Source organism: Argiope bruennichi, chromosome X1 (assembly GCF_947563725.1).
Source record: "Argiope bruennichi chromosome X1, qqArgBrue1.1, whole genome shotgun sequence".
In the NCBI taxonomy this organism is placed as follows: Eukaryota; Metazoa; Arthropoda; class Arachnida; order Araneae; family Araneidae; genus Argiope; species Argiope bruennichi.
In genome coordinates this window covers 14,045,289-14,071,502 of record NC_079162.1, presented here as the reverse complement: position 1 = coordinate 14,071,502, position 26,214 = coordinate 14,045,289, and the positions used below count along the sequence as shown (strand labels likewise).

At 32.5% G+C, this 26,214-nt stretch overlaps 1 protein-coding gene across 1 annotated transcript in view; it reads right to left on the bottom strand.

The window, feature by feature from the left end:
• LOC129958516 (alpha-1,3-mannosyl-glycoprotein 4-beta-N-acetylglucosaminyltransferase A-like) overlaps positions 1 to 26,214 on the bottom strand; it is a 158,872-nt gene that overhangs the window by 71,621 nt on the left and 61,037 nt on the right. Inside the window, exons 2-6 of the mRNA XM_056071041.1 lie at positions 22,872 to 23,198; positions 21,572 to 21,705; positions 19,072 to 19,118; positions 18,818 to 18,931; positions 16,133 to 16,208 (exon numbers count right to left, since the gene is read on the bottom strand). Coding sequence (XP_055927016.1) covers positions 16,133 to 16,208; positions 18,818 to 18,931; positions 19,072 to 19,118; positions 21,572 to 21,705; positions 22,872 to 23,198 — 698 coding nt within the window. The remainder of the gene's footprint in view (positions 1 to 16,132; positions 16,209 to 18,817; positions 18,932 to 19,071; positions 19,119 to 21,571; positions 21,706 to 22,871; positions 23,199 to 26,214) is intronic.

Genomic DNA, 26,214 nt, shown 5'->3' with positions numbered 1-26,214 from the left:
TGAACTCATTTGCAAACATCGCATCTAAATAGAGATTTTAAAGAATTACGCAGTAAGAGGGTTAATTCTTTTAAGATATACGACTTTTGAGACTCCGAAGCATACGAGGCGCTAATAATTAAAACATAATTCCAACTTTTTAATTCAATCTTCAAAGACTGCAACAAGACTGAAATATTCGAACTGTTTCTGAAAATTACCGATTTATTTTGCCCTTTAATTTCCTTTTCCGAATTATTTGATGTGGACTTGCTTACATTTTTATACTAATTTGAATCGGTACATATAATTTGCATAATGCATCTTGTTAGTATATTTTGCAAAACATCGGCAATTTTCTCCTACCTATAAACACTTAAAATGGTACACTTTCTCTTTTATAATCTTTATTTTTTCGTTGTCATTTTGTGTGTTTTAAAACAATTTTTGACACATGTTTTCCACAGCAAAAAATGTACAATTTAGCGGCAATCACAGAAATAACCAATAAACTAACTGCACTTTTTTTTCTTCTATTTTCTTAAGATGAATCATCTTTTAAGGCACAACCAATCATAGTTAAATCGATTCGCTCTTCAGATTCTACTTCCGTTTTTAAAACTTTCCATTTTTTTTTGTTATTCCTGTTTAGAATAATTCATTATGCAATCAGCATATCATAGATGGCAAATGCAAAAATATAAAATGATCAGAAAACTAGTTAATTCGGAATTTACATTAGTTAGGAATAATAATATTTAGGAATTTAAATTCAGCTGGGATCCAAAATAAACAACGACAGTTCGAACCAATCTGTTTATTCAATTCTAGAGAAGAAAAAATGGGGAGGGGGGGGGGGCTCATCTAATTTAATTTCGGTTATAGTTAATAAGTTCAGCACAAATACCAGAGACCTGGTTCACCTTAAACTAACAAAATAATTTGAAAGCTGAATTTGACAAATTGCTAGTTGATAATCACAGAATGTTCACAAATAACCAGTATTGAAAAACTGTGTTGCTTACAAAAGGATATTCAACCGCAAATATTATTTTTAGAGTTGTAAGATGTCATTGAGAAACTGGTAGGATAAGAAATTCAGTTCGGGTTAGATGTCCTACCGAATCAATTCTACGTGAACTCGGCGAAATTGTTTTGGGCTAGGCCCTCGCTCATCCCAAAAGCAGCTTACGAGAAATGATCTAAGCGCGTACATATTCAAAATTACACGGATAGAAAATTTCAAACAAATACCGGACATACCCACATCACATAATAATGGGACAAGAGCTATCGCCCGTCGATTACGCACGGTCTTTGACTTTGTTTTAAACATATGTGAGAGAAGAGTATCAATTGGTAAGATAAGGTTGAGTTAAAACATAAATTAACTACTTTGAGGTGCTAGAAAATCTTCATAACATATACCCAAACAAGCACTAACTGCATTGATCTATGAATGTTTAATGTAGAATATGAAAATGAACTTTAATTGGTTCATTCTTCTTCGCTGAAGCTCTAACATCGACTAAGTATACGGCTATTTTATCCAACCCCTTATATGATTATTAAGAGAAGCCTGTTTTGTTCAGGGAAGAATGTAGTTTCTACATGATGAACCTCCTGCTCATAAAACCCTTGAGCCAAGCGCTTTATTTACCAAACCTTTTGGGAATAATATTTGTTATAGAGGTAGGTGCAAGTGACCCCCACGATCACCAGATTTATGCTCATACGATTATTCTCTTTGAGGTTAATGAAAAAATAAACCATACGAAAGAGAATCTACGAGTCGAGTATACGCATTTCCTAATTCCAAAGCATGTCCTAATCCCAGAATCTTTATTTCCTGTGTGTTTTAAGATCCTGGGGATATTTACTGTTTATCCTCCCCATATGCCTCCTACTTTCCACTTTATTTCGCCATCTCTCTACAGCAAAAGAAGGAACCCTCCATGAGAAGCTGTCATTGCGTTGTTTGTTTTTCATGGACAGCCGAGGTCCTCACATGTTGGCTGTGTGTGGCGACCCATTTGACGGGTGGCAATTTCGATTCTAGGTGTTTCAGTCGATCGGTATCTCAGCCATCTTGCTGATCTGCTCAAAGGGATCAACCAAAGAGGTCTCTACTTGGACATAGCATTAAGGGTAGTGACTGATCAAGGGGTAAAATTCACAGCGTATATGCAAGCACCATGGTAAACGCTGAGGCTGGAAATATCCAGAGTGGTATATCCACTCCTTGTTGGGCTCCAAAGTAGTTGGTACCGTCGGGGCTGGAATTCTTATCTTTTTTGCATACGTCTTTTGTCTCGAACCGATTCCGAAAAATCAATTAACATTGTACACACTGAATTTACGAAATTTCTTTTGAAATATTCAATTATTTACTAATAAACAATTTTCCAAAAAAAAAATATATAAAACATGTCACCGTTTATGATACAAGAGTAATCCAAAGTTCTGCTGAGAATATCACTTCAGAAAAAAAAATTAAATCTAGGGACATATTAGTCGAATGAACAATCAAAGCAACTATTGGTGATAATTAATTTTGGTAATAGTCCAATAGAAGTGCTAGGCCATTATACTAAAGGAGAGGTATCTAATAAAAATCTTATAAAGGTGCATGATGAAGAATTTGTTTCTGAACTGCAGTCACAAAGAGTCACAGGTGCATAACTTTAAAAAGAGACCGTAGAATAGTTTCGACCAAGCATGTTATTTCAAAATTTGCCATACATGCCATACAAAATTGCTCCCAAAAAAGATAACCGTTGTTTTTATTAGTTGCGAAGCGATGTTTTAAAAAGCGGAGGTTGGGACACACGCAAATTAGTTGCCCGTTTCTTCCCCTTGCTGCCTTCAATATTCTGAGACAGACCATGGCACTCCAAGTAAAAAGCCCGTAAAATGTATTAAACTGCAATGGCAGTCACCTTATCAAATTATGCACTTCTGAAAAAAGATAATATGCCTTTTTTTTTTTTCTGACGGAGTTGCATAGTTCACTACACGCCGTTTGACCTGCAATGAAGTAGTTTTAAACATTGGATTAAAGCAGTTGTTATCGAAATTCAACAAAAATTATTAACAACAATTTACTACCTACCTCTAAAGAATAAATAGAATAGAGACATTTAGGAAAAATTACCTAGAGAGTAGAGACATTAATTGAACATCCATCAAGCCCATTTTTATTTTAGGCAATTGAAAACAGCCATAACCCTTATACGGAGTAACCGTGATGTTAATATCAGAGAAATGCAAATAGAAAACTGATGGTCACTACCTTTGTGTGCTTAATGATAATATTCTCACTCATTTTCACTACACCAGCAAGATATTTTACACAAATGATCTTGCACTATGTTCTCCCATACTTGCCCTATAATGTTTTTCTGTGGTTTCAAATCTGTACAATAGTGATCACTACCCTATTATATTAGCGCACATTCAAAATGATTCTATATTTCATAGATTACCTATGAAATATAATTTCAATAAAGCCAGGTGGCCGTTGCTTAATTCATAATATAATCTGACACCAGATATGATTGATGATATTCCAATTGATTTGGCAGTTAAGTATGTAACTAAATATATAATTGTAATAGCAAATCTCGGTATTCTCAAAAGATCGGGGTCAATAGCAAAGACATGTAAGAGGTCGTAGAATGACAAGAACAAGAATTACAAAACAACACTAGATAAGACATGAAAATCTTTCGGAAGATACCCTGCCATCCAAAATCTAATTAACTTTTAATAAAAACCAAGATTCCTGTATAAACCGATGTATTAGATAGAATCAATCCCATTCAAAGACAAGTTACTTGTAAGATTGCATGGAACAAACTAAAAAAGATTTTCCGCTGATACTCAGAACTCAGATAATATATCTTTTTAAAAATTCAATGGACTAATAATGTCTAATGTAAAAGAAAATGCTCATTTAATAGGAAAAAATCTTTCTGACAAAATGAGGGAAGAATTTTATTCCAGAGATGTCCTTTGCTTTAAAAAAATAGAGAAACAAATATTGGATTTCTTACCTTCACATGAAGGAAAGTACAATACTTTTTTTTTAATATCATGAATTGAGAAGTGCTTTAAGCCGGCGTTCTGGCTTAGAAGTAGCGCGTCTTCCCCTTAATCTGGGCTTCCCGGGTTCGAGTCCTGGTTTGGACATGGTTGTTCTTCCCCTGTGTTCTATCTGTGAGGTGTGTGAAAGAACCCCCCTGTAAAAAGGGTTTGCGCAAGCGAGTCTATGAGTGTCATCTTCATATGAGCTAGAAGTCAGATTTCTGCTCTCGGGTGCTCAGGGATCTTTACCCTCAGAAGCTACTGCGACTCCTTTCCGTGGTAACGCGGACACATCATCAGAAGTGCTCTAAAAAAATCCCTCCAAATCACCGGAACCTGCCGAAATACACTATGATTTACTGAACTTTTTCAACGAGTCGTCATTGCTGATATTTTTAACTTTATTTAACAAAATCTGGTTAGACAAATACTTCCCATCTTGCTGGCAGTAGGAAATAATAATTTTCATTTCCAAACCTGGAAAGAATAGGCAATATCCCAACAAGTTCCCTCTAAAACTGTATAGAACAAAATAAAAAAGATTTTTGGCAGATACTCAAAACTCATATAATATATCCTTTTTAAAATTCAATGGACAAGCAATATATAGTGCAAAAGAAATCGCTAATGCTATAGGAAAAGCTTTATCAAACATATCGAATAAATAATTTTATCCAGAATATTTTACTGTTTTTAAGAAACAGCCAGAGAAAGAAACACTGGATTTCTCGTACGATATTATTTTTAAATTGCATAAAAAAATAAATGCATTTAAAAAATCTGATTTTACATCAACAGGCCCCGACAGAATAGTTATGATATGCTAAAACATCTCAGCAAGTCATCAGTGCGGGTACTTTTAATTTAATTTAGCAGAATTTGGATAAAAACGTTCTTCTTGTCTTACAAAAATAATTTCCTTTAAAATGTCTAAAAAGGATCGGCAAGATCCCATCAGTTACAGATATATAGCCCTCGCTAGCTGCCTCAGTAAACTAATAGAATGTATGGTTAGTGCTAAACTAATGTATGTCTTGGAAAAGAAAAACTGGCTCTCTCCTTTCTAAAGTGGCTTTCGCAATAAGATAATATTTTGGACAACTTACTAAAGCTAGAATGTAATCAGAGAAGCTTTTGTAAGCAGAAAAATACCTTGCATCAATATTTTTATATGGATAAAATTCAGGAGCAAACCTGGCATTACGGCATTTTAAAAGATTTATTTCCCTTAGATTTAAATCTTTTAAATCTAAGGGAAATAAATCTTTTAAAATGCGGTAATGCCAGGTTTGCTCATGAATTTTACCCATATAAAAATATTCCCTTAGATTTATACCCACAGGGGGGGGGCACCTCGAAATGAGGATGAGATGCTTCCGGCATGGTGGTTGGATCTCGCCACCCTGGAGGGTACACTAATAGGTAGGGGATCTGGCTCCTCCCATCGATGACGGGACGTACTTCCTTCGGGGAGGGTTGTACCGTGGCCGGTGACGGCCCTTAGGACTCAACCACAGTTCCCGCCAATGTTGCTGTTGCGGCGGTCCGGTCATTCAGTTTTATGGTTTAAATCCGTGTGCCTTCGGGCGGGTCGGAGAGTTAGATGATTGACTTCCCTTAGATTTAAAAAAGGTAATCTACTAATTTTTATACAAAACTTTTTATGAAAAAGAATATTTCAATTCGAATTGATTATGTTTTGTCATATATTTTTAGTCAGCATGAAGGTCTCCTTCAAGGTAGCACTTTGAGCGTTTTATTGCTTATCATAAAAATCAATGGAATCGTTTCAAACATTTGTACACACTTCACTTTATATCAATGACATCCAGATACATTGTGATTAGGGATTGCAATACCGGACCAAAAGTTCAATACCGGTATTCGGTATTTTTTAAATCTTCATACCGGGATACCGGTTTTAATACCGGTATTAGAAATTTTAGAAAAAGAAAGAAAACACAGGTGTTTCTTTCTTTTATTTGCCAGTTTTGTTAGAGAGTGTAAATATCACAAAAATAATTTGTAACTTATAAATTATAACAGTATATAATCACAAAAAAGAAAGAAACATCTTATTTATTTAAATCACAAAAAGTGTAAATATCACTATTCAGTCTGGGGTATTTTGAAATGTGATCTTAAAAAACATAATGCATCAATTGTACTGTCATTAAGCCTGGAAAGTAATTTTGTGTAAAAATTACCAGCTATCGAAAACGCTCTTTCGGCATCTGCGCTAGTTGGTGGTACTGTTAGCAATGCGCAATATACTTTTTTCAAGTATTTACCTCTAAATCCCTCATCTTCAAATAATCGATTTCTCGTCGGATGGTTTTAGCTATAGCTGATTTCTGTATTGTATTTTGGTTCGTTGAAATTTTTTTATTTATCGATAGTTCTAATTTTTGTTCAAGAGACAATTCGTTTTCACTATCGACAGTAGTGACATCATAATCTTCGATAATTGAGCTGAATTCTTCTGAATGTGGATAGGGTTGTGGGTAAAAAATTTTAAGAAGATTTAGTCCAAACATAATCAGATTTGAATTGGTTATTTTCTTTTCTTCTTTTTCATTTTTAAAATCATTATAATTATGTAAATACCGTAAGACATTTTCTATTTCGGTATGCCTTTCTTCTGTGCGATTTTTCAATGTAATATATAATTCTTCAGATAATGATGTGTGCTGTTCTTTCAGTGACTGCAACATGAAATTTATTGTTGCATTAGCTGTTGATAAATTAGAATCTCTCCGACACAATGCCTCAATAGTCAGTTTTATTGGAAGTAGAGCTGATATATTTCTGGATATTAAGTCGCATTCCCTATCTGAAAAATTAATTTACAGGTTTAAGTCGATTTTTGCTTTTTGGATTGGACTTCTCAGTTTCAAAAATCGTTCCATCATTAGGAGTAAACTATTCCAACGTGTTTTAGAATCTAATATTAACATATATTCTGTTTTATTTTCAGTTAGTATATATTTTAGTAAAATATCCTTTTTATAGGGGAACGTTTAAATATCTTAACAATTTTTCGAACTTTATAAATTATAGGAAGCAATTCTTGATAGGTTAATATTTCATCCTCATTAGCAATATCATCTTCAACAATTACATTGTCATTATCTTCATTGTCAATATCACTCTTACTCACTTCAAAGTTGGAATCCGAAATTTCTATATCCACAGTATTTGGATTCTTCTGTTCTTTATTTTTTTGGTATAATACATCTATTATTCCTAATTGAATTCGATGTGCATAGCACAACTGCTGATTTGCACCAACTTTTTTCCAACTTTTTTCATAATTGTTGCTCTATTAGTCGTTAAGGGTACAATATTTTCTTTCAGGGATAATCCATGTTTCGCTAATTTAGATTTAAGCAATTAAGCCGTTAATTAGCTAATTAATTTCGCCCGTTATGGAGACATAAAAACAAAAACGCATACTATTTTGCTATGTTCGCGATACCTGAACATATAGTGGAGAAATTTTAAAAATTTCTAGTAAATACCGAAAAACCGGTATTTAAACTTGTGAATACCGGTATTACGAAATTGTACAAATGGCTCAAAATACCGGTATTCGGTATCCCGGTATACCGGTATTGCAATCCCTAATTGTGATAGAGAAAGTATGGAGTTCATTCAGCCATAGATAATACGTGATGATTAAAATTAAACTGACATTATTCAGACACTTGTAACTCCGTTCCTACTGAATGAATTTGAATGAAATTTCAAATATCTGTTACTTAACTAGCGGGTCGAGGTTTCCATCGGAAAAAGAAATAGTTTGAAATTTTGCCAATTGATGGCCCCATACTACATAAAAATATATGCTAATTAGCAACTCATTTAATTTCGCTGTAAAAACGAAGCACATATTTCGGAGAAATATTTAGCTAGCAGTGAATATGCCGCTGACCAAGAAAGAGAGCGCATTCATCACAAAACTCTTTTATGAAAATACGTGCAGTGCTTTAGCAGCATTCCATGCTTACCGGCGGAAGAAAAACTTAAGGAAAGGGCATATGTCCGAAAGTGAAATTAAAAGCATGATGTGTAAGTTTGAAGAAATCGGTTATCTGGTTGCTGCACCGGGAAAAGGACTAGGAGCAACCCAGCCGGCAACTATGCAGGAAGTTGCAATTGCAACAAGTGAAGCATTTGCAAGTTCAAATGTTATTGTAAGAGACCGCCCAATATCACGACCACTTCACATTTAGTGGGCAGCAGTGCGCATGATTTTATGCAAAATTCTGAAGTTGTACCTTTACAAGATGCATTTCGTGCAACAATTGAAATAGTCTGAAAATTGAATTACTCTACACATCTAGATTTTGCATTGTGTTTTTTGGCGAGGACGCAAGTAGTTGAATACTGGAAATGCAAGTACTGGCCATCGCATACCTTAGCGACAGACGAAGCTCATTTTCACTTAAATGATGCTGTGAACACATAGAATTGCCTGCCGCGAATAGGATTCCATCAGTCCTCAAGCTGTGGAATAATAGCAGCTACATTCCCCATACTTCACAGCATGATGTGGATTCACGACGAATTTCATTCTTGGTCCGTTTTCTTCGAGGAAGTCACAATGAGCGGATTCTTTAGGTGCATAGTCATCAGTGATCGTTACAGAGACTCCTGAAAGATCATGTTGTCTCAGCGTTAAGGCAAAGAGACTGCTTGGTCACTACAGTGTTAATGCAAAACGGTAACCTTTGGTTATATGGCAAGGTGTGTAAAGAAGGCGATTTAAGCTCATTTCACTGATGAACCCGTCATCTTACGTACCCTCTCCCTTGCCTAGACAGCACTGTCACCAGATATGAAACCTAGCTACTTCTAGCTGTGGAATTTTCTCAAAGACCACTTTTAGCAAGGACGCGTAACTAATGATGCGGAGTTGAAAACAAGCTTAGTTCGAAATGTGTATTAAAATACCTATAGAAATGTTGCGTGCGGAAAATTGGTATCGGGGTGGTAAACTTTAAGCTTATTATTGACCGATAAATTCAATACGTAGTGACATAGAGAGCACAGGTGTGCAAATAAATGAAATATTATGTTATATTATTTTTGCGTTTATTTTTTATGTTATATTATTTGTTACAGCGCCAACTGTTGACAACCTCGATCCATGGTCTAAGTGACAATATATGAAGTATTATTCGGATTCGTTCAGCAGAAACAGAGCTACGAGTCTAGGATCCAAGCTTCATTACAAGGCTCCATATGGCTTAGCAACCAAATCTGGCCAGAAATTATTAGATGTAGTCCACAACCAACGGTTTCGTATTGCTACAGGAGCTTTCAGAACATCGCCACTTCCCAGTTTACATGCTTCAAGTGGTAAACTCACCTTCGAACTCAATTGCCAATTCCATTACCCTATTTTTATAAAATTAAAAATTTCGAATCCCGTTCAATGTACAACAAGATTATTAATCCTATATACGGTACTTAATTTTCCATAAAATTGTGTTTTACGCAACATTTTAGATTCTATATATGAGAAATTTTAAGGTTCTTTAAAACTGACTTCCTGTTAATTGAAAATATTAATGCCCCATTCCTCCAAAGCAGGAGACACTGTTTGATTTCATGGATGTTTTTAAGCATTTCCTGAAATCATCAACATCCAATGTGGTTTTTCAAAATTGTTTTTTAGGAACACAGACAAAGATGCCCTTCTTTCCGACCTGTATAAGGAGATGGATCAAAATGTGGCAACCTTGTCGTCTCAACAGCAGTTTTCTGATACAACAATATCTGAAAGACTCCATTCTTTCTGTTCTGTCTTTACATCCGAACTAAGTGCAATGTAAGCAAGTATTTTAAAAACTGTTGCTGAGCCGTGGAAATTTATGTCTCATTTTCCAAATTTAGAACTTATAATGATACCAAAATAAGTATCGCGGCTCTAAATTGATGCAACATCGGAAAGTCACTCCTTATTCAGGATACAACTGCCTCAAAAATAATTTCACAATTACATTTTGAAGTATTTCCGGACTCAAGGAAACGAGGATATCGCCAGTGCATACGAGATGTGAATGGATTTGAAGAAATTCAACAACACACACACACACAGACAGAAAGAATAATTGAGTTCTTGGAGTCATTACCTAGGGTCAACAGTATCCTGGGAGGAGATATATCTACTGTTCACAGTTATGAACTGGTTTTGAAAGCGTGGAAGATCTCGGGAAAAAATACACGTTGAATTAGTACTTGATACAACCTTTCGAAATAAAATTCTTACATGATTTTAATGAAAAAAACTTTAAATCGTAAGAATACATATAAATTAAAATTTCAGGAAAATTCATTTTCTTAAGTTGATTTCAGTGAGAATTTTATAATCAAGAAAACTATTATTGTGTGCAACATTAATAAATATAAAATGTTTTTTATAAGTTGGGTTAACTTTTACCCCAGAAAATAAAATTTTAAAAAGCCTTATTTATAAACTTGACTCGGGCGTGACTCAATTATTTAATATTTTAAAAGTGGTAAAAAATAGACCTGGTAGGCCGTTTAAGTTTACTAGTAATGTACTAGTAAAAAAACTTCACACAACTTTATGTCTGAATGACAATTCACAATTTAAATATTTTCATAGTTTCATCAATAATATATCGATTCACTTATTTAAATTTTATTTTTACACGAGGTGTTCCATAATTGCGAATCTGAGAAAAAATTACTTCAACATCACATAATAACAAATTTGAAATAAAAATTAATCAGCAGGAAGAAATTTTCTTTTATTTAAGTACATTAATAAAAGTATAAAAGATTCTCTCAAAATGAAGTGTATGATTTATGCTATAGCATGTAAAATATGAGAATTTTAATATAAGGAGAAGGAATCATATTACTAAAACATGTATATATGATATCAAATTGCTGCTTAAAACAAGGTTATGATTAAAGTCTTTGGGGTAACATTTGAGAGGCACATAATTAAAACAAATTTACACTAAAAAAACTTTCTAAAATTTTTCAGGATTTGAAAAATAAAATGTCTGGAAACATTCATTAAAATTTTAAAAGTTTAAAAAACAAATTTATCAAATTTATTTGTGAAAAGCATAATAAATGTATTCATTTTAAACAATCAATCAAAAAGAATTTTTTAAAATAAAACAAAACTGCTTTGATTAAAATATTTTATTTAAACATTTTAAAATAGAAATATAGGATAATACCCATCGAATCTAACACAGTAGATTTCCTACTATCTGAGTAATATTTGCTTCATATTATATAATATTTGTTTTATTATATAAACAAATAAAAAAATTATTTTTAGTTAATTAGGTATTACAAAAGACTTTAGTTGAAATTCGGTTAATCGCAAAGAATTTTTTCTTGAAACCAACGGCCAAGCAATATAATTTATATAATTATCAATCAGATAGTGTAAGTTAATTGCATCCAATATATTGCATACATGTTTTATTGGTAATTTACTTACAACTTTCTCTATTTCAAAGCTAATTTTATTTCATATGAAGGAATATAGAAGTTTATAATTCTGTTTTGTTGACTAATAATAACATGTGAATTCCTCAAAAATCTATTCCCTACTATCTAAAATCTACTGTCAAATCAACTGTTACAGTTTGGTACGCTTAATGTTACAAGATGGCATGCTTTTGTTCAACCAATATTCCTAAATATTCAATGATGAGAAAATGTTACATCATGTGACATCTCTTTATCTAAGAGTAATTTGGATCATAAGTAAGGGTAATATTACACATAAATATTTTCAGGCTAATTTCGTTACTATAAAAGCAGGAGTCTTGCATCTTGAGAACACTTTCTCTTTGCACAAAAAATGTAATATAAAAATGTAAAATTCAGTAAAGTAATAATAATTTTTCAAGGATTCTCAATTGGCGAGCATTTTTTTTCTTACAATTTAAAGAAGAGTGGCACTGGTTGAAGCTCTATCAAGAACTGCATCAAATCAATTAGTGAATCTATTATGGCTACCCTGCAGACATCCTGCTATGAAAAGTGCACAAAGCGGAAGAGCCTATTTTTGCCAAACTATTTCTAAACAAACTTTCGCCTCATTATACTTAGGTTTCGGCTGCCTTCAGGAGTAAGAGAGATAAGTGTCATGAGACCATGATAACAAATACTAAACAGAAATGAAAAAAGTTATCTGCTCTACATTCTTATGATATTTATTTATATATTCTTATTCTATTATTCTTATGACATTTATTCTTTTTTCAATTCATATACAAAATGCCCAAAAAAGTATTTATTTCTTTGTTTCCTAAAAACTATTTATTTCTACAAGTGTTTATTTCCTTGACGATTGCAATCAGGCATATACTTCCAGTTGCAAAATTCCAGCAAATAAAGTACCCCAGTGTAAGAAAATAATCTAGCATCTCTAGAGATTCTTAATAAAAAATTTAAATTTTTTTAATGACCCCCGTAGCGAAATAGGCTTCAGGAGTAAAAGGATTCTCTTACACTCATTTCTAAGCACACAAAATTTCAGATTCCAAGCCTTAAAAGTTGTTGAGATATTAAAAGACAGAGACTTCGATCATTTTTCCATATCTCACACAGGTTTTGAGGAAATCTTTCGTTATACATATCACGGATAATCAAGTTATCACAAAATATAATTAAAAGGACGGAATCAGAAAATAATAATGTATTAAGGTTGCCATTCAAATATGAAAAATAATTCTCCGTTTTCCCTATATGTATATGCAGTAAAACAGGAAGCGCACAAATAGTATTCATGTGCAAGTTACAATAAAATAGCAATACCTCCTAATTTTTATCTGTGGAAAGAACAAAGAGAATTAAGCAATATTATCTAAAATAACATTAAGTGAAAATTTATATTTACAAATTTTCTTTATCATTGCCTAGAATTTCTCAAAACAAATTCGCATGATAAGAGAAAAAAAAGTATTGATCACTCGCCTCATGTTCTCTAATGTAAAGCCATGCACAATTAAGAACTCGGGTGAGATAAACCACAAAATAGCATTCTTGCTATCATGATCCAAATCATTTAGTGATTACTTAAGCATTACAAAGATTATTATTATTATTATTATTGCCAATTCATAATTTTTCCCACCAATTCCTGCAGATTTTTAAGCCATCAGCTTCATTTTTTTTTTTTTTTTTTTTTTTGCAACAATTTAATTTGCAAAGTTGTGTAGCGTTCGTTGAATTCTCTCTCACACTCTTTTTCCCCTGGACTTTTTCCTTCCCTTTCTTATGCTTCTTAATACGCCAAATGCGCTAATTTTGCAAACTTTAGAAATCTCTTGAAAAATTAATATTTAAGAAACTTCCACAAAAGGTTAAGAAAGGCAGAATTCGTAAACCAATTAAAGAATTTTCTTTCAGAGTTTCAACAAGCATATCCTTACTGATACTAAGTCCACTTTCCACAGTCGCATTAAAATTTAACAAGATAAGAATTATTTTTACGACTTCCCAAAAATTAGGAAATTCTTTCGACCTCAAAACATTAGAAAAAAAGTCATATAAACGAATTTCTTCATTAAGTGAATCAAGCTGCTCTTTATATTCGGTTTTTTTTTTTTTGTTTTTTTTTTTTTGTGTGTGTGTGTGTGTGTGTGTGTGTGTGTGTGTGTGTGTGTGTGTGTGTGTGTGTGTGTGTGTGTGTGTGTGTGTGTGTGTGTGTGTGTGTGTGTGTGTGTGTGTGTGTGTGTGTGTGTGTGTGTGTGTGTGTGTGTGTGTGTGTGTGTGTGTGTGTGTGTGTGTGTGTGTGTGTGTGTGTGTGTGTTTGTTTTTTCGGGACAATTTCAAATTGGAACCTTGAAAATTCCAAGTATGCAGCATAAATGTGTGCTTTGGAATGAAGAAGCAAATAAATCATTCATTGTTTTACATCATAACACTGCATTGTTTTTCATTAAATATTGGTTTAAATAAGATACACCGTATAAAACAGCAAAATATTTGGACATGCATTCAAATACTTTTTTGTAGTCTTCTTTACAAATATATAATACTGCTAAAAATTGTCTTCGTTCAGTATCAATAGATCCACTACATTCAAGTAGCTGTAGACACTATCCCAAAATCCGTATTTTTCATTAGTCTTGGAAATTAAACCGATCTAAGCGGAAGGAAAGGAAATTGCGCGAATATCATTCTTTAAGTTTTAGAGTTATGGCGGCGATCTTTCATTCTTGCAATGCTTAAAGAAAACGGCATTTTTACATGAAAAAATTAAGAAATTTAAATTACTTGTACTTTCCTAGTTTGTAATGAAAATTTCAAAATCTTCCAACTATTCCTTGTTTTTAGATGACTTTTAAACTCCCTCTGTTTTCCTAATATTCCCAGTGTCATGATAATCTTGATGCATTTATCAACCTTCATTAAAAAAAATTTTAAAAAGCTTAAACATTACTTTAATTAAAGCCTTGCTGAAAATGAGCAATTTCTACCTCTAAACAAATTCGCATTCCTCTAAAAAATTTCATCCATTCAGTACAAGTGATTCAGTTCATCAATTGTGACATCAAGACATGTTTCTTGAATTCGTAGGCAAAGATATGTGGTGTCTACAGGAAACGGGCTAATCACAGATAAATGTAAGCAACCCCACAAGTAAAAGTCAAGAAACGTCAAGTAGAAAGGAGAAGGATATAGGAGAAAATACAATAAGTCCTTGTAAGCCATTCCACCTATCAAAGAATTCAGCATCAAACCATCGTCTTACAGCAGAACATATGGTGAGGAGGACCATCATATAATTGCAACTAATCTGTGTAAGTAAACATAACATCATTCATAATTTACTGAATATATCTGACACCATTCAGGATATTACTGCACAAAATTGAGCCAACAAACGAATTTCCGTAAATGCTACACCATAAACTTATAGAAATGCCTTTCATAATTAGTCTTTTATACGAAGAATGAATTTTTATCGTTCCAGAAGCAATGTTTAAGAGAGAAAGATTTGACTCTTATCTGTAGCGAAGCCCAAATGTAAAACTAAGAGTCTGACGATGATCTAATTGCTGGAGGAGCTCACTTGAGGTTCATTAAACAAGTCCACGCATATTATGGATCTCAGTTATTATTTTAAAGTATTCTTTGCACTACCACTTTTGGAATACTGAATTCTGAACTGACTGTTCTGTAGACCAGTATGAAGTCAGTTTGAAAAATAAATAAGCAAAAATGTTAATTTCTGTGTATTCTTCTGCAAATAAACCTATTTTACGACTGCATACCACACTAATAATCAACATTTCGGAACGTTCCTCGTTACTGAAATATTCTGTTCTTCTGGAAAGCTAAATATCATATAAATAAGATCAAAGACTTTTTTTAATATAATTCTACTACTTCCCTGAGATATCTATTTTTTTAATTTCAAGTCTCTACTTCAGAAAGTCGAATTTGGAACTACTGATCAATGAAAGTGAACACCAATATGCTTGCTTAGCAAATTTCATTTAAAACACATTGACAGTATGATGTATTATAGACATATATTTGCATATAAAGGTTTTTCTATATGTAATAAATTTGCATATAGTAAAATAAAGATTTACATCCAAATTTTTGATTAGCCTCTTTAAATTTTAAAACAAGTATGTCTGCAAATTTTGTAGAAGCATGAAATTTTGTGTATACATAAATAAACGTGAGAGAAACATTTTACTAACTGACAATTTTACCCGAAACGATCCTCACATAAAACTTCTATAACTGTTTATTATCACCCTCTCCAGAGCAAGTCAAAGTGTTTTTATAAAATTTCCAATCTTATTTAAAGAATTTATGCAACTGGAATTATATGTCTAGGAACAATATTTAGGAAAATGAATACTTGTTTCATTGTTTTGGAACACTTGTGTAATAAGTAATGGACATATGAGATATTTAACTCTTTTCAAATTATTTTTGACTTAAATTTTAACTTACAGATTTCAATATGAAAGAATCTGCAATTACATGCACGAATTAAGGCACATTACTGCTAGCAAAAGGGTTTAATATTTTACCTTACCTGTACATAAAATGTTCCCTTTGGCTGAGCATACATCATAAGATAAGAAAAGTCTAGATTTTGCTTTGTTCTCCATCTACAAACAAATAATTAATGTAAATTTTCAAAGTATACTCAAATTATCAATGTGTTTTTAAGATAGTACCACTGAATACATAAAAATATAATATCCATATGAATTTCTACAAAAGATACAATAGGAAATATAATCTCTAGAAATCACAAAAAATGCGAACTTTCACTGAAAGCACAAATTATGCACCAGAAAATTAATCTCTAAATTCTAAAACTTGATGTATTTGTTTTTATCTCATGAATATCTCTATTTTACATAATATCAGATCATTTCAATGCCTGCATCTGGGAAGATCTGCTTGAGGAGATTGTATATTGGATTAAAATAATGAAATTCAAAACCTCACACCTCCATCAGTTTCCATCACAAAAATGGAACTTTTCTGTTTAAAATATTAGTCTTGTTTAGTAAAATATTCTTGACACTCTGATGGAACTAAAGGCTGTAAAAAAATTTCAATCTCTAAATTTTTCTGCAATCTATTTATTGGTTCAAACAACATAAAATATAATTCTTTGTGTCATTTAAGACATTTTTCCATTAGAAAATGTATGCCTATTTCTACCATAAAGTATCTAAAGTAACAGACTGAGCACTGTGTGTGTGTCATCCTTTCAACAGTACATCCATAGAATATAATGTCAAAACAGACAGATCAAATTGTTTATTAGGGCTAATGTTAGGACCAGAAACAAACTTCATAAGTAGGTTTATGTAAGAGTGTATTTTTATCGCAAGAATGTTTACTTGAAAGTTAACATTGTATTCACACATAAAGTTTCAGTTAGCATTTAAAATTATTTCAATAAACATGTTACTTACATTTTAATTTTGATAAAAAGGTTAAAAAATTCAAGTAAAACATATATTTATTTAGGCATTTCACTAATAAAAATAGCAAGTGTTTCAGAATAAACATACAAAATGACTCTAAGACATGCATTTCTTTTTATACAAAATAAACATCTTTTTTTAATACAAACATTTAAAAATCCAACTCCAAAAAATTATTTTCTTATTATAAAATTATTCACAAAAATTTCGATTTCTACATTAGTCTATTATAAGCGGCCAGTTAGCTGCATACTGTGGTAAGATGTTAAAACTTTCTTTTGGTTCATTTTTTTGACTAAGAGGATAGAAGGTTAAAATTTCGAATCTAAAAGCAGATCATATGTGATATTTTTTCCCTTTTTACATCAGGCTTATATTATAAATCTAAAATTATTTAGAACTGTAACACTTTCCATCCTTTTTTACCAGGTATCCAAAATATTTGTGTAGTTTTTGTTAGTAAATAATAAAAAACCCTAAATGCAACTTAATTCACCAATTCACTTAACAAAATAATATCCTGCTGATTCAATTACATGACCTCAGTGAATTACAAATTTTTAAGTTTTTGTCCCTAAGATTAAAAAATTAAATTATCATCTATATGATAACTGTTGTACAGACGCTCTTTGTGCAAATTGTTTCTGCATGCCACAACCGACAATAGATCATAGAACATCGTCCGGGAATTAAAGTACATGATTTAAAACTTGCCAATCAAATTTGTTGATTACCTTCTTGGTCATTTTCACCTTATGAAGCCTGGGATTATGAAATAAGATCATTCCTTCCATGTTACTGTACTAGCTGTTTCTGCCAGACTGCAGCTACAACTCTTTAAACCGGGATGAGTATAACTGGGTTGTGACAGCTCTGCCACTCTATAGGAATTCAAAATATGCAAGACCACCGATATTCCACCAAAATGCAGAGCATTATTTTTTATTGATAAATACTTCGTGTAAAGGCAAATGATGTCACAGAACCAGGGAAAGACACACGATTTTTATTTCCTTTTGGGGGAGGAGGTATTTTTTGTATAATACCAATTTCCTATTGTACAAATATATTCCGAGCAATGCATGAAACGCCGATATTCTATAGAACACCTAGTCATTTTAAGACAAAATATGAAATATAGAAATTAGTTGTTTTTATTTTATAATTTACCTTGATCTTCTTTCAAATGGCAATTGCAATTTAGACACAGTATGGAAAGATCACAAAAAAATATTAACCGTGCGTGTGTGTGATGAGGATTGCACTTGATGCCTTCCTTGAGCATGGTTTGTCATAGTGAATGGTGGCCAAGCTCTTAATTTATTTTAAACTCTTATCTCCCAATGGGTATCAACTAAACCCATTATATGCTGTACCCTCACTCACTGATGTCTCTTCTCCCAATCCAAAATATTTTTTTGAAAGATTTATTGCCCTATTTGAACATGAAAAGCAAAAATTACCGTAAAAAATCCTTCGAAATTGACATGTTTATTTCATGACTGTATTTTCTACAGAAATACAGCACGCCTTACAACTTTGCATCAATGACGGCTGAAGGAAAATAAAATTTTGTCGTCATCTTAGTAACATTACTTATACTTGCAGTTTGAATTTAACATCTTCCCTCCAGGGGAACGAACTTTCTTTGAATACTTGGTATACATGTAAAACGTTTTTGTTTACAGTTTAAAAGTAAAATTACATCAAAATGCTACAACTAAATTATAAAAAATGGAAATAAAAAAATTGCTTTGTTTTTAAGAAACACTTACTTGACACGCTCTAATGGGTCTCCTAAAGTCTGTCTTAATTTGTCAAAATCAGGATAGTAGGTACTAGGAGGTGCTATAACTTCTAATAATCCAGAATTAATGTGCTCTTGAAATCTACAAACGATATTTTTATTATTAATGAAAATGGAAGCATCTGTTAACAAATCTCAAATTAAAATGTAACACTAATTGCAGATGTAATAACTTCTAGAATAAAGAATCATTGGAATTTATATACTATATTTTTCACTCACTGATTTTCTATGTCTGCTGCTTGTCGAGTGACATATTCACTATCAGTCTGTAAAATAAAAAGGACGGATTTAACATACTATATGATAACTGAGTTTTTCTTAAAAGATGTCCAGAATTTATAATTATAATCAGCATCAAAAGAATCTCTATCACCCTGGGAAATGAAATAGAAGTGCCTAAAGATTGATGGAAAACCGATGAATTCAGGACAAAACAGTAAATAATATACGCACAGGATGAATCTGCTTAGTACAACCATCCGATATTCTCACAGGACTGTTAAATTTATAAAAAAGATTCTGGTAATTGCTACAGTGTTTCATTTACCAAATATAAACTGATACTAAAAAAAAAAATTTACAAATTCATTTTTAATAATAATTCAAAAGTTTAATCTATAATTAATGTAAAGCAAACATCTAATGCTTGTTAAACAATTAAAAAAGATTTCTTCACATACTTGATATAATTATTTCATAAATTAGTTAATTTTGTCTACACGGTTATATTTTCTCGTCGTAAAATGACAAAACAGATCAACTGGGGATTTATTCTCGAAATCGTTTAGAAAATTGACTGAAATGGCGAGAAATCAGTATACTGACAACATAAGAACCAGTTTGTGAAATACTAGTATTGCAGAAATCATCTACTATTTGTACAAACGTACATGCTATAATAAACATACAAGGGGTGTTCAAATGATAAGATACGAAACGACACTGCGGATATAAATGAAGACTTTATTCAAAGTATATACCATAGGCTTGTGCACAATGATCCCATTGATTAACGAGCCGAAGGATTCCTAGTACCTAGAATTCCTGTGGCCGTGACGACACCCAGTCCTTTAAAGCGTCCTTGAGTTCGCCGTCCAAGTTTGAAGCGCTTCCCTTTCAGATGTTTTTTCAGGGGACCAAACACATGAAAATTGCAGGGCGATATGTCCGGGCTGTAGGGCGGATGGTCAAGCTGCTTCCACTTGAACTTGGCCAGTTCCGCGTGTGTGACCCTGGAGACATGTGGACGCGCGTTATCATGGAGCAGAACCCCGCCCTCCGTGAGTAGCCCCGGACTTTTGTTCTTGATGGACCTGCGTAGTCATCGGAGTATCTCACAGTACACATCGGATTTAATGGTTCTTCTGTGCTCGAGGAATTCAACAAGTAGCTTACCTTCGACGTCGAAAAAGACGGTGAGCAACACCTTGCCTATTAACGCCAAGGCTTTGAACATTTTAGGAGGAGGTGACGACGTACGCTTCCACTGCATGCTGTCCCGCTTTGTCTCTGCCTCGTAGTCATGGCACCAGCTCTCATCACCTGTGACGATTCGCTCCATGAAAGCGGGGTCTTCCTGATGCCGAAACAGATGTTGAAGTGCTATCCCCATACGCAGTTCCCTGTGCTGATCGGTCAGCTGTTTTAGAGCCCACTGCGCGCCCACCTTCCGATAACGCAACCTGTCGTGAACAATTGTCCACGCTGTTTCTACGCTGACATCCACCTTCACCGCCAACGTTCGTAATGCGACACACCGATCATTTCTCACTAGATCGTCAACCTTGTCTATGAGATCAGCCGTGATAACTGTGTTTGCCTGACCTGGTCTCGGATCATCAACCAAACTCTCACGACTTGCACGAAAACGGGCAATCCATTTTCTCACTGACTTGTCTGACACACAGTCTTCCCCGTATACAGTGACCATCCAGCGATGAATAGCGGCCGGTGTAAAAGCTTCCGCTGTCAGAAATCGGATAAATGCTCCTCATCGTCGAATTTTGCAATGTGAACGCCATCCTGTCTTCACAGGCACTGCCACGTCAATTGGACGGCGCTCTTTATAAGAGCCTCTGCTCTCTCCTGTGCGTGCGCATGCTCCGATCTACGCCGGAGACTCCAATAGCATCCGTAGATTTCTCGCTACGTTCTCTCATAGCGGCATAGGCAAATATGTTAACGGTTACATTGTTACGACGTTTCGTACCTTTTCATTAGAACACCCCTTGTATAAATTATATTTAAATGAATTTACATTATCTAATTTCATGTTTGTAAAAAAATAGTTTTTACAAAATTTAATTTTAAAAAATAATCATTTAAATCAGTACATAAGTTCATCCACTTCAAGTTGATAAATATGCAATTTTCGATCTTAAGTAAAAAAGTGTGGTAATTTTATGTTTCTTCAATTTCCCACAGCAATAAGCACCACCATCTCTTCACTGCTTGAATATGGCCCGGCACAACATGATGATTTGTGTTTATCTACCTGTTTTCTATCGCCAATAACGTTTTTAGTGAGTTCTAAAATACTTTGTATATATTGCTTTCGCTTGTTTTTAGATATTGTGTTCTAAATAAGGAAAAAAAAAAATGTAATTGGAAAAATCCTTCCTCAACTAAGTTTCTTATCAGAAAGTGCTTTAACACAAGATTTTTGAATAAAGAACAGGAAACAAATTAACTTACTAAAAAAAAAGAAAGTGAAACTTACTTCTGCAATAAAAACTATTATGACAGCATCATCTCTCTCTTCAGGAGACATATTTTCAATAAGATTTTGTAAAGTAGACATTAAGTAGCTTTGAACTTCACGTTTAACTGTAGGTATACCAAGAACCATAGTTACTAAAAAGAAAAAGGGGGAAAAATAGTATTTATGTATTTCAACTTTCTGACAATTGAAAAGTTTACCACATTTGCTCAAAATGAGAAATTGTCATAGAAAAATAGAGAAAAATTCTTAAAAACACATACAAAAAAAATGAAATTTTAAAGTAAACATTAATATACTCGAATACATTCGTAGACATCTGTGTTGAATATCTAGTTGAAGCAACTCATAGCAACACAGAGAAATATAACCTGCAATTAATCCATTGCCGATGATAATATATACAACAAATGTAGTATAGTTAACTCCGATATTCGAATCTGCGCCGGCCAGAATAAAGATGTAGTCTGGCACAAAGTTGGCTTGCAGGATCTTGAATTTACTGCATTGTGCTAATTATTATAACTCACCAACTGCTGTGCTAAAGAATTAAGGAATACATAAAAAGGATAAGCAAGTAAGTTTTTAAAGTAAACATTTTAGTCATAAAAATAAAAAGAAGCCATTTACAAAGATAACTGACTCAAACTTATAAAATATAATTAGATATGCGATTTACTAGAATAAGGATAGAGTTTGTGATTTTCGTTTCATTTTTTTTACATGCTTTTTATCAAATTCGTTTTTAGCAACGCTGCAGATTTTGAAATGAACAGATTCAATGGCAGCTTGAAATAATTACAATTAAACTTTTCAGAACTAGATTTTGCAAAATGTAATTTATTCAAATTAAATAAATTGGTATTTCAAATCTGAAAATAGATTTTGCGAATATTTTTAAAGACCTGAATAGACTCCATAAACATAGCCACAAAAAAGGCGACACATTGAAGAACCGGATCAATCGTATTGAAAACAAGGCAAGATAAAAATAAGTCCATTTAATGTTTGCTACTTAAAAATTTACCTTTTAAAAAAAGAAAAAGGAAGAAATTGAACGCCTTAAACAAAGGAATTTCATATCCCCCCCCCGTTTCTTTTCTTTTTCTTTGTTTTTTTATTTTTTTTTTTTTTTAATTCTTTTTTTCAATTCAGGAAACAAAAGAAAGGACAGATTGGATGGGATAGAAAATCGAGCATTTCAAAATTCCATGGCATAAAAAAGGAATGCGATTCAGTAATTCAAATAAGAATTTAAATTTGAAGAACGTTAACAAATCGAGACTAGAAACTCGTTTACCTCCACTCCTTCCTCTCGAAAGTTTAATGGATGGAGATAAACTATCAGGAGAACTAAGTAAATGAGGAAGAAAATGGTGAATAGATGGCAACTGTAAGTCCATCCCTCCTTGTATGCCTGCCAATAATTGCTGAGAGTCCTTCAATAAATTAGTAATGCTGGAGCTGTTCACATTATCTAGTTGAGTGGCCGCACTTAGTAAAGTGCCAAAATGTTGCCTCAGGTGGAAAATATCACTTCGTCTTTCCAAGTTCAGCATTTCAGCATGCTTTAGCCTGGCGTATAGTTCCACGACCTTCTGATTTAGAATGCGCTCTTCGGAAAGATCTGGGGGGGGAAAAAGAAAAGAAAGAAATTGAGTAAATACGCAATTTTATTAACGGTCTCAATAAGGAACATAATTATAAGAAATGAAAATGTAATTTTATTAGGTAACTAAAAATTGATTTTTTAAAGTAATTTTTATATTTTAGTTACATTATGTTAGAATACCTTTTTATAAATATTTTAGAATCTTGTAAATAATTTTATTTCAAACTAGCCGCCTTTGGCGATCAGCCGGTACGCCAATCTTAATGCTCGTTAAAATTTTAATAATTAAATATTTTATGTAACTCCTATTTTAATAGCTTCTTCATCAAAATATTTTAAAGCTTCAAATTTTGATAGTCATATAATTCATTCATAATATTATAAAGGCCTTCAGCCATAACGTAATATGTATCTCTCTAATTTTCTGTTAGCTCCCGTATATGCTTTAAATTAAAGTGGAAATGATTAAATTGCAATTAATATAAGAGTCGCAGAGTATTTAAATATTATGGGCACTAAAAAATATCTTTCTTAATTTATGTAATATCTCAAGAAGTTTTCTGCACAATTTTCTCATATTCATCATGAACAGATCAATTAATAAACAATGTTTAGTTTTAAATTCATGAAACTCTAAGAAAATAAAAAGAATCGTTTGAATCAATCCGTCGAAACATGTTAAGCCTTCAAAACCAAGTCTGTATCCATTGAAAATAGTTGTCAACAATCCGAACAAAATGCGCATGCATGAATTTTCAACGCCAATTATGGTAACGCAAATGCGTGAATTTTCTACACCAGTTGGGGTAATGCTACGCAGATTAGAAATTTTAATTTCCTTTATTCTGTTTTATTTTAATTCAAAAGTACTTCATAATGAATCTGAAAGATAGACTGATTAACAATGTTTAATTTTAAATATATGAAACACTAAGAAAATAAACAGAAAAGTTTGAAATAATCAGCCGAAAATATGTTAAGTCTATCCTCGTTAGCGTGGGGAAAAAACTGAAGCCTTACTCATTTGGCGGTAGGGAAATGAAAAGATTTTTTGGCGGGAAAATTAGTTTTTAATCAATAACCCCAGATGCACATTCCCGACCTCCAAGGTATGCATGTGCCAAATTTGGTAACTGTAGGTCGAACGATCTGGCCAGAAGAGCGTCAACACACACACATTGAGCTTTATAGAAGTATAGATTTAGAATCAGGTTAGGTCATTCATATGTAATCAAAATTTATTTAAATTTGCCTATTAATCGATACTTAAGAGCTGAATATGTTAAAATAATGTGTTCTCGTCGAGTACCCACAAATTCAGAAATTTCAAAATTACAGCACTCCAAGAAATGACGAAAAATGGGTTACAAAATTGAATTTTCACAAACATGAAATATGAAGTTAAATAAAAGACCGGGTGGCTAGAATTTCTGCTGTTTTCTCTGCCTTTTCCCTATTATTACTAGGTTTTATAAAAAAATTTCCCTCACTTTTTACAGATGTATTTAAAATCTTCAAAACGATCTAGCTTCATTTTCCTCTTCTTATTTATTCCACAATACATTCTTAATACAGGATTCTCTCTCTTATTGAAGAAAAAATTCAAGGATCACAAAATTACATACTTTCGATATATAAATGCAAATAATAAATTTAAGTAAAATATTTACACTATAAATTTCAAATGCATGATCACTTTCTTGCTTACTTTTTCTAAGTGCTTAAGAGAAGAGCACAAAGAGATTTATTATACTCATTTTCAGATAACAAGCCAAAACTCGCAACTCCAAGTGGGTTTCGAGATCGCCTTTACCGCTAGCCACCACACAGCAACTACTACATGCTAATTTCCCACAAACTAGTAAAAGATACTAATTTCACAAACACTTTCACAATTTAATTGAAACAAAAATCATTAAAAAATTTTAATTCCTTAAAAATTTCTTAAACTAATTTTTGACCAGTGCTTAGTACAATGAAAAGGAAAATGTAAGATGCAAACACAAATTAAGAAATTTTTATTTACATTTAAACAAATGAACTGGAAACAGTATATCATTAAAATATTTTTAACTTGAATATTAAACGACACTGCTTAAGCTTTAATTCCTAAAATTATTCCTAGACTATTTAATTCCTAAACTGCACAGAAAAATTTCAATTATCTCCCTTTTCTACTAATCTGTTCACAGATTCCTGCAGGTTAAAAATTATCTCTTCAGCTTTCGTCTTTCTTTTATTTTAAATTATTTAGTTTAATTGCAATGCTTTTCTTTTTCTCATGCTTTTCACCAATTTGAGATTGTAATCTTCGTTTGTCCACTTATCCCCCTCGACATATTTAGAGTAGCCATTTTTCTGCTTATACAAGTTATTTTGTGATTTGAAAATTCTCTACACAAATCGCATGTTTTTCAATTCACCTGAAACAAAATGTTTTATAGCATATATTTCTTTAGTAAATTTCTCAACCTCAGTATTTTTATTTTTAAAAAATTCCCTTTGTTCTATTGTCTAGCCATGGGACTTTCTCTTTGTTCTATAGTCTGGCCATAGGATTGCATCATCAGTCTTAATTACTTTACACAAGTTTCGATAAGACTTTTAACATTTTCAATATTTTAATAAAAACTTTCGATTTTTTTGGATACTTTAAACTCCTGAAATTATACTGAATTGCAACCCACATCATTCAAAACGTTGTTTAATTCTATTAAAATATAATCACATCCTTTTTCTTGTAGGCGGGTGCAATTCATGAAAACAGAAAGAATGATTTTCATCTTGTTACAGCATGGCTTGTTTGATTATTCTTCACAGATCTAAACACTCAGATTTCTGAGAAGTATGGAAATTATCTAAAATTTTACGAATGAAGGTATATACTAAGTCCTGATGTTCATGTTTCAAATCCGTTAGCTGTTCTTTCCAAAAAAATATGATTAATTATACTTTTTAGAATTTTATTCCTAAAGAATCAGTATTAATTTTTTTGATATCGAAATATGAGTACTATTTATAGTTTTTAGGC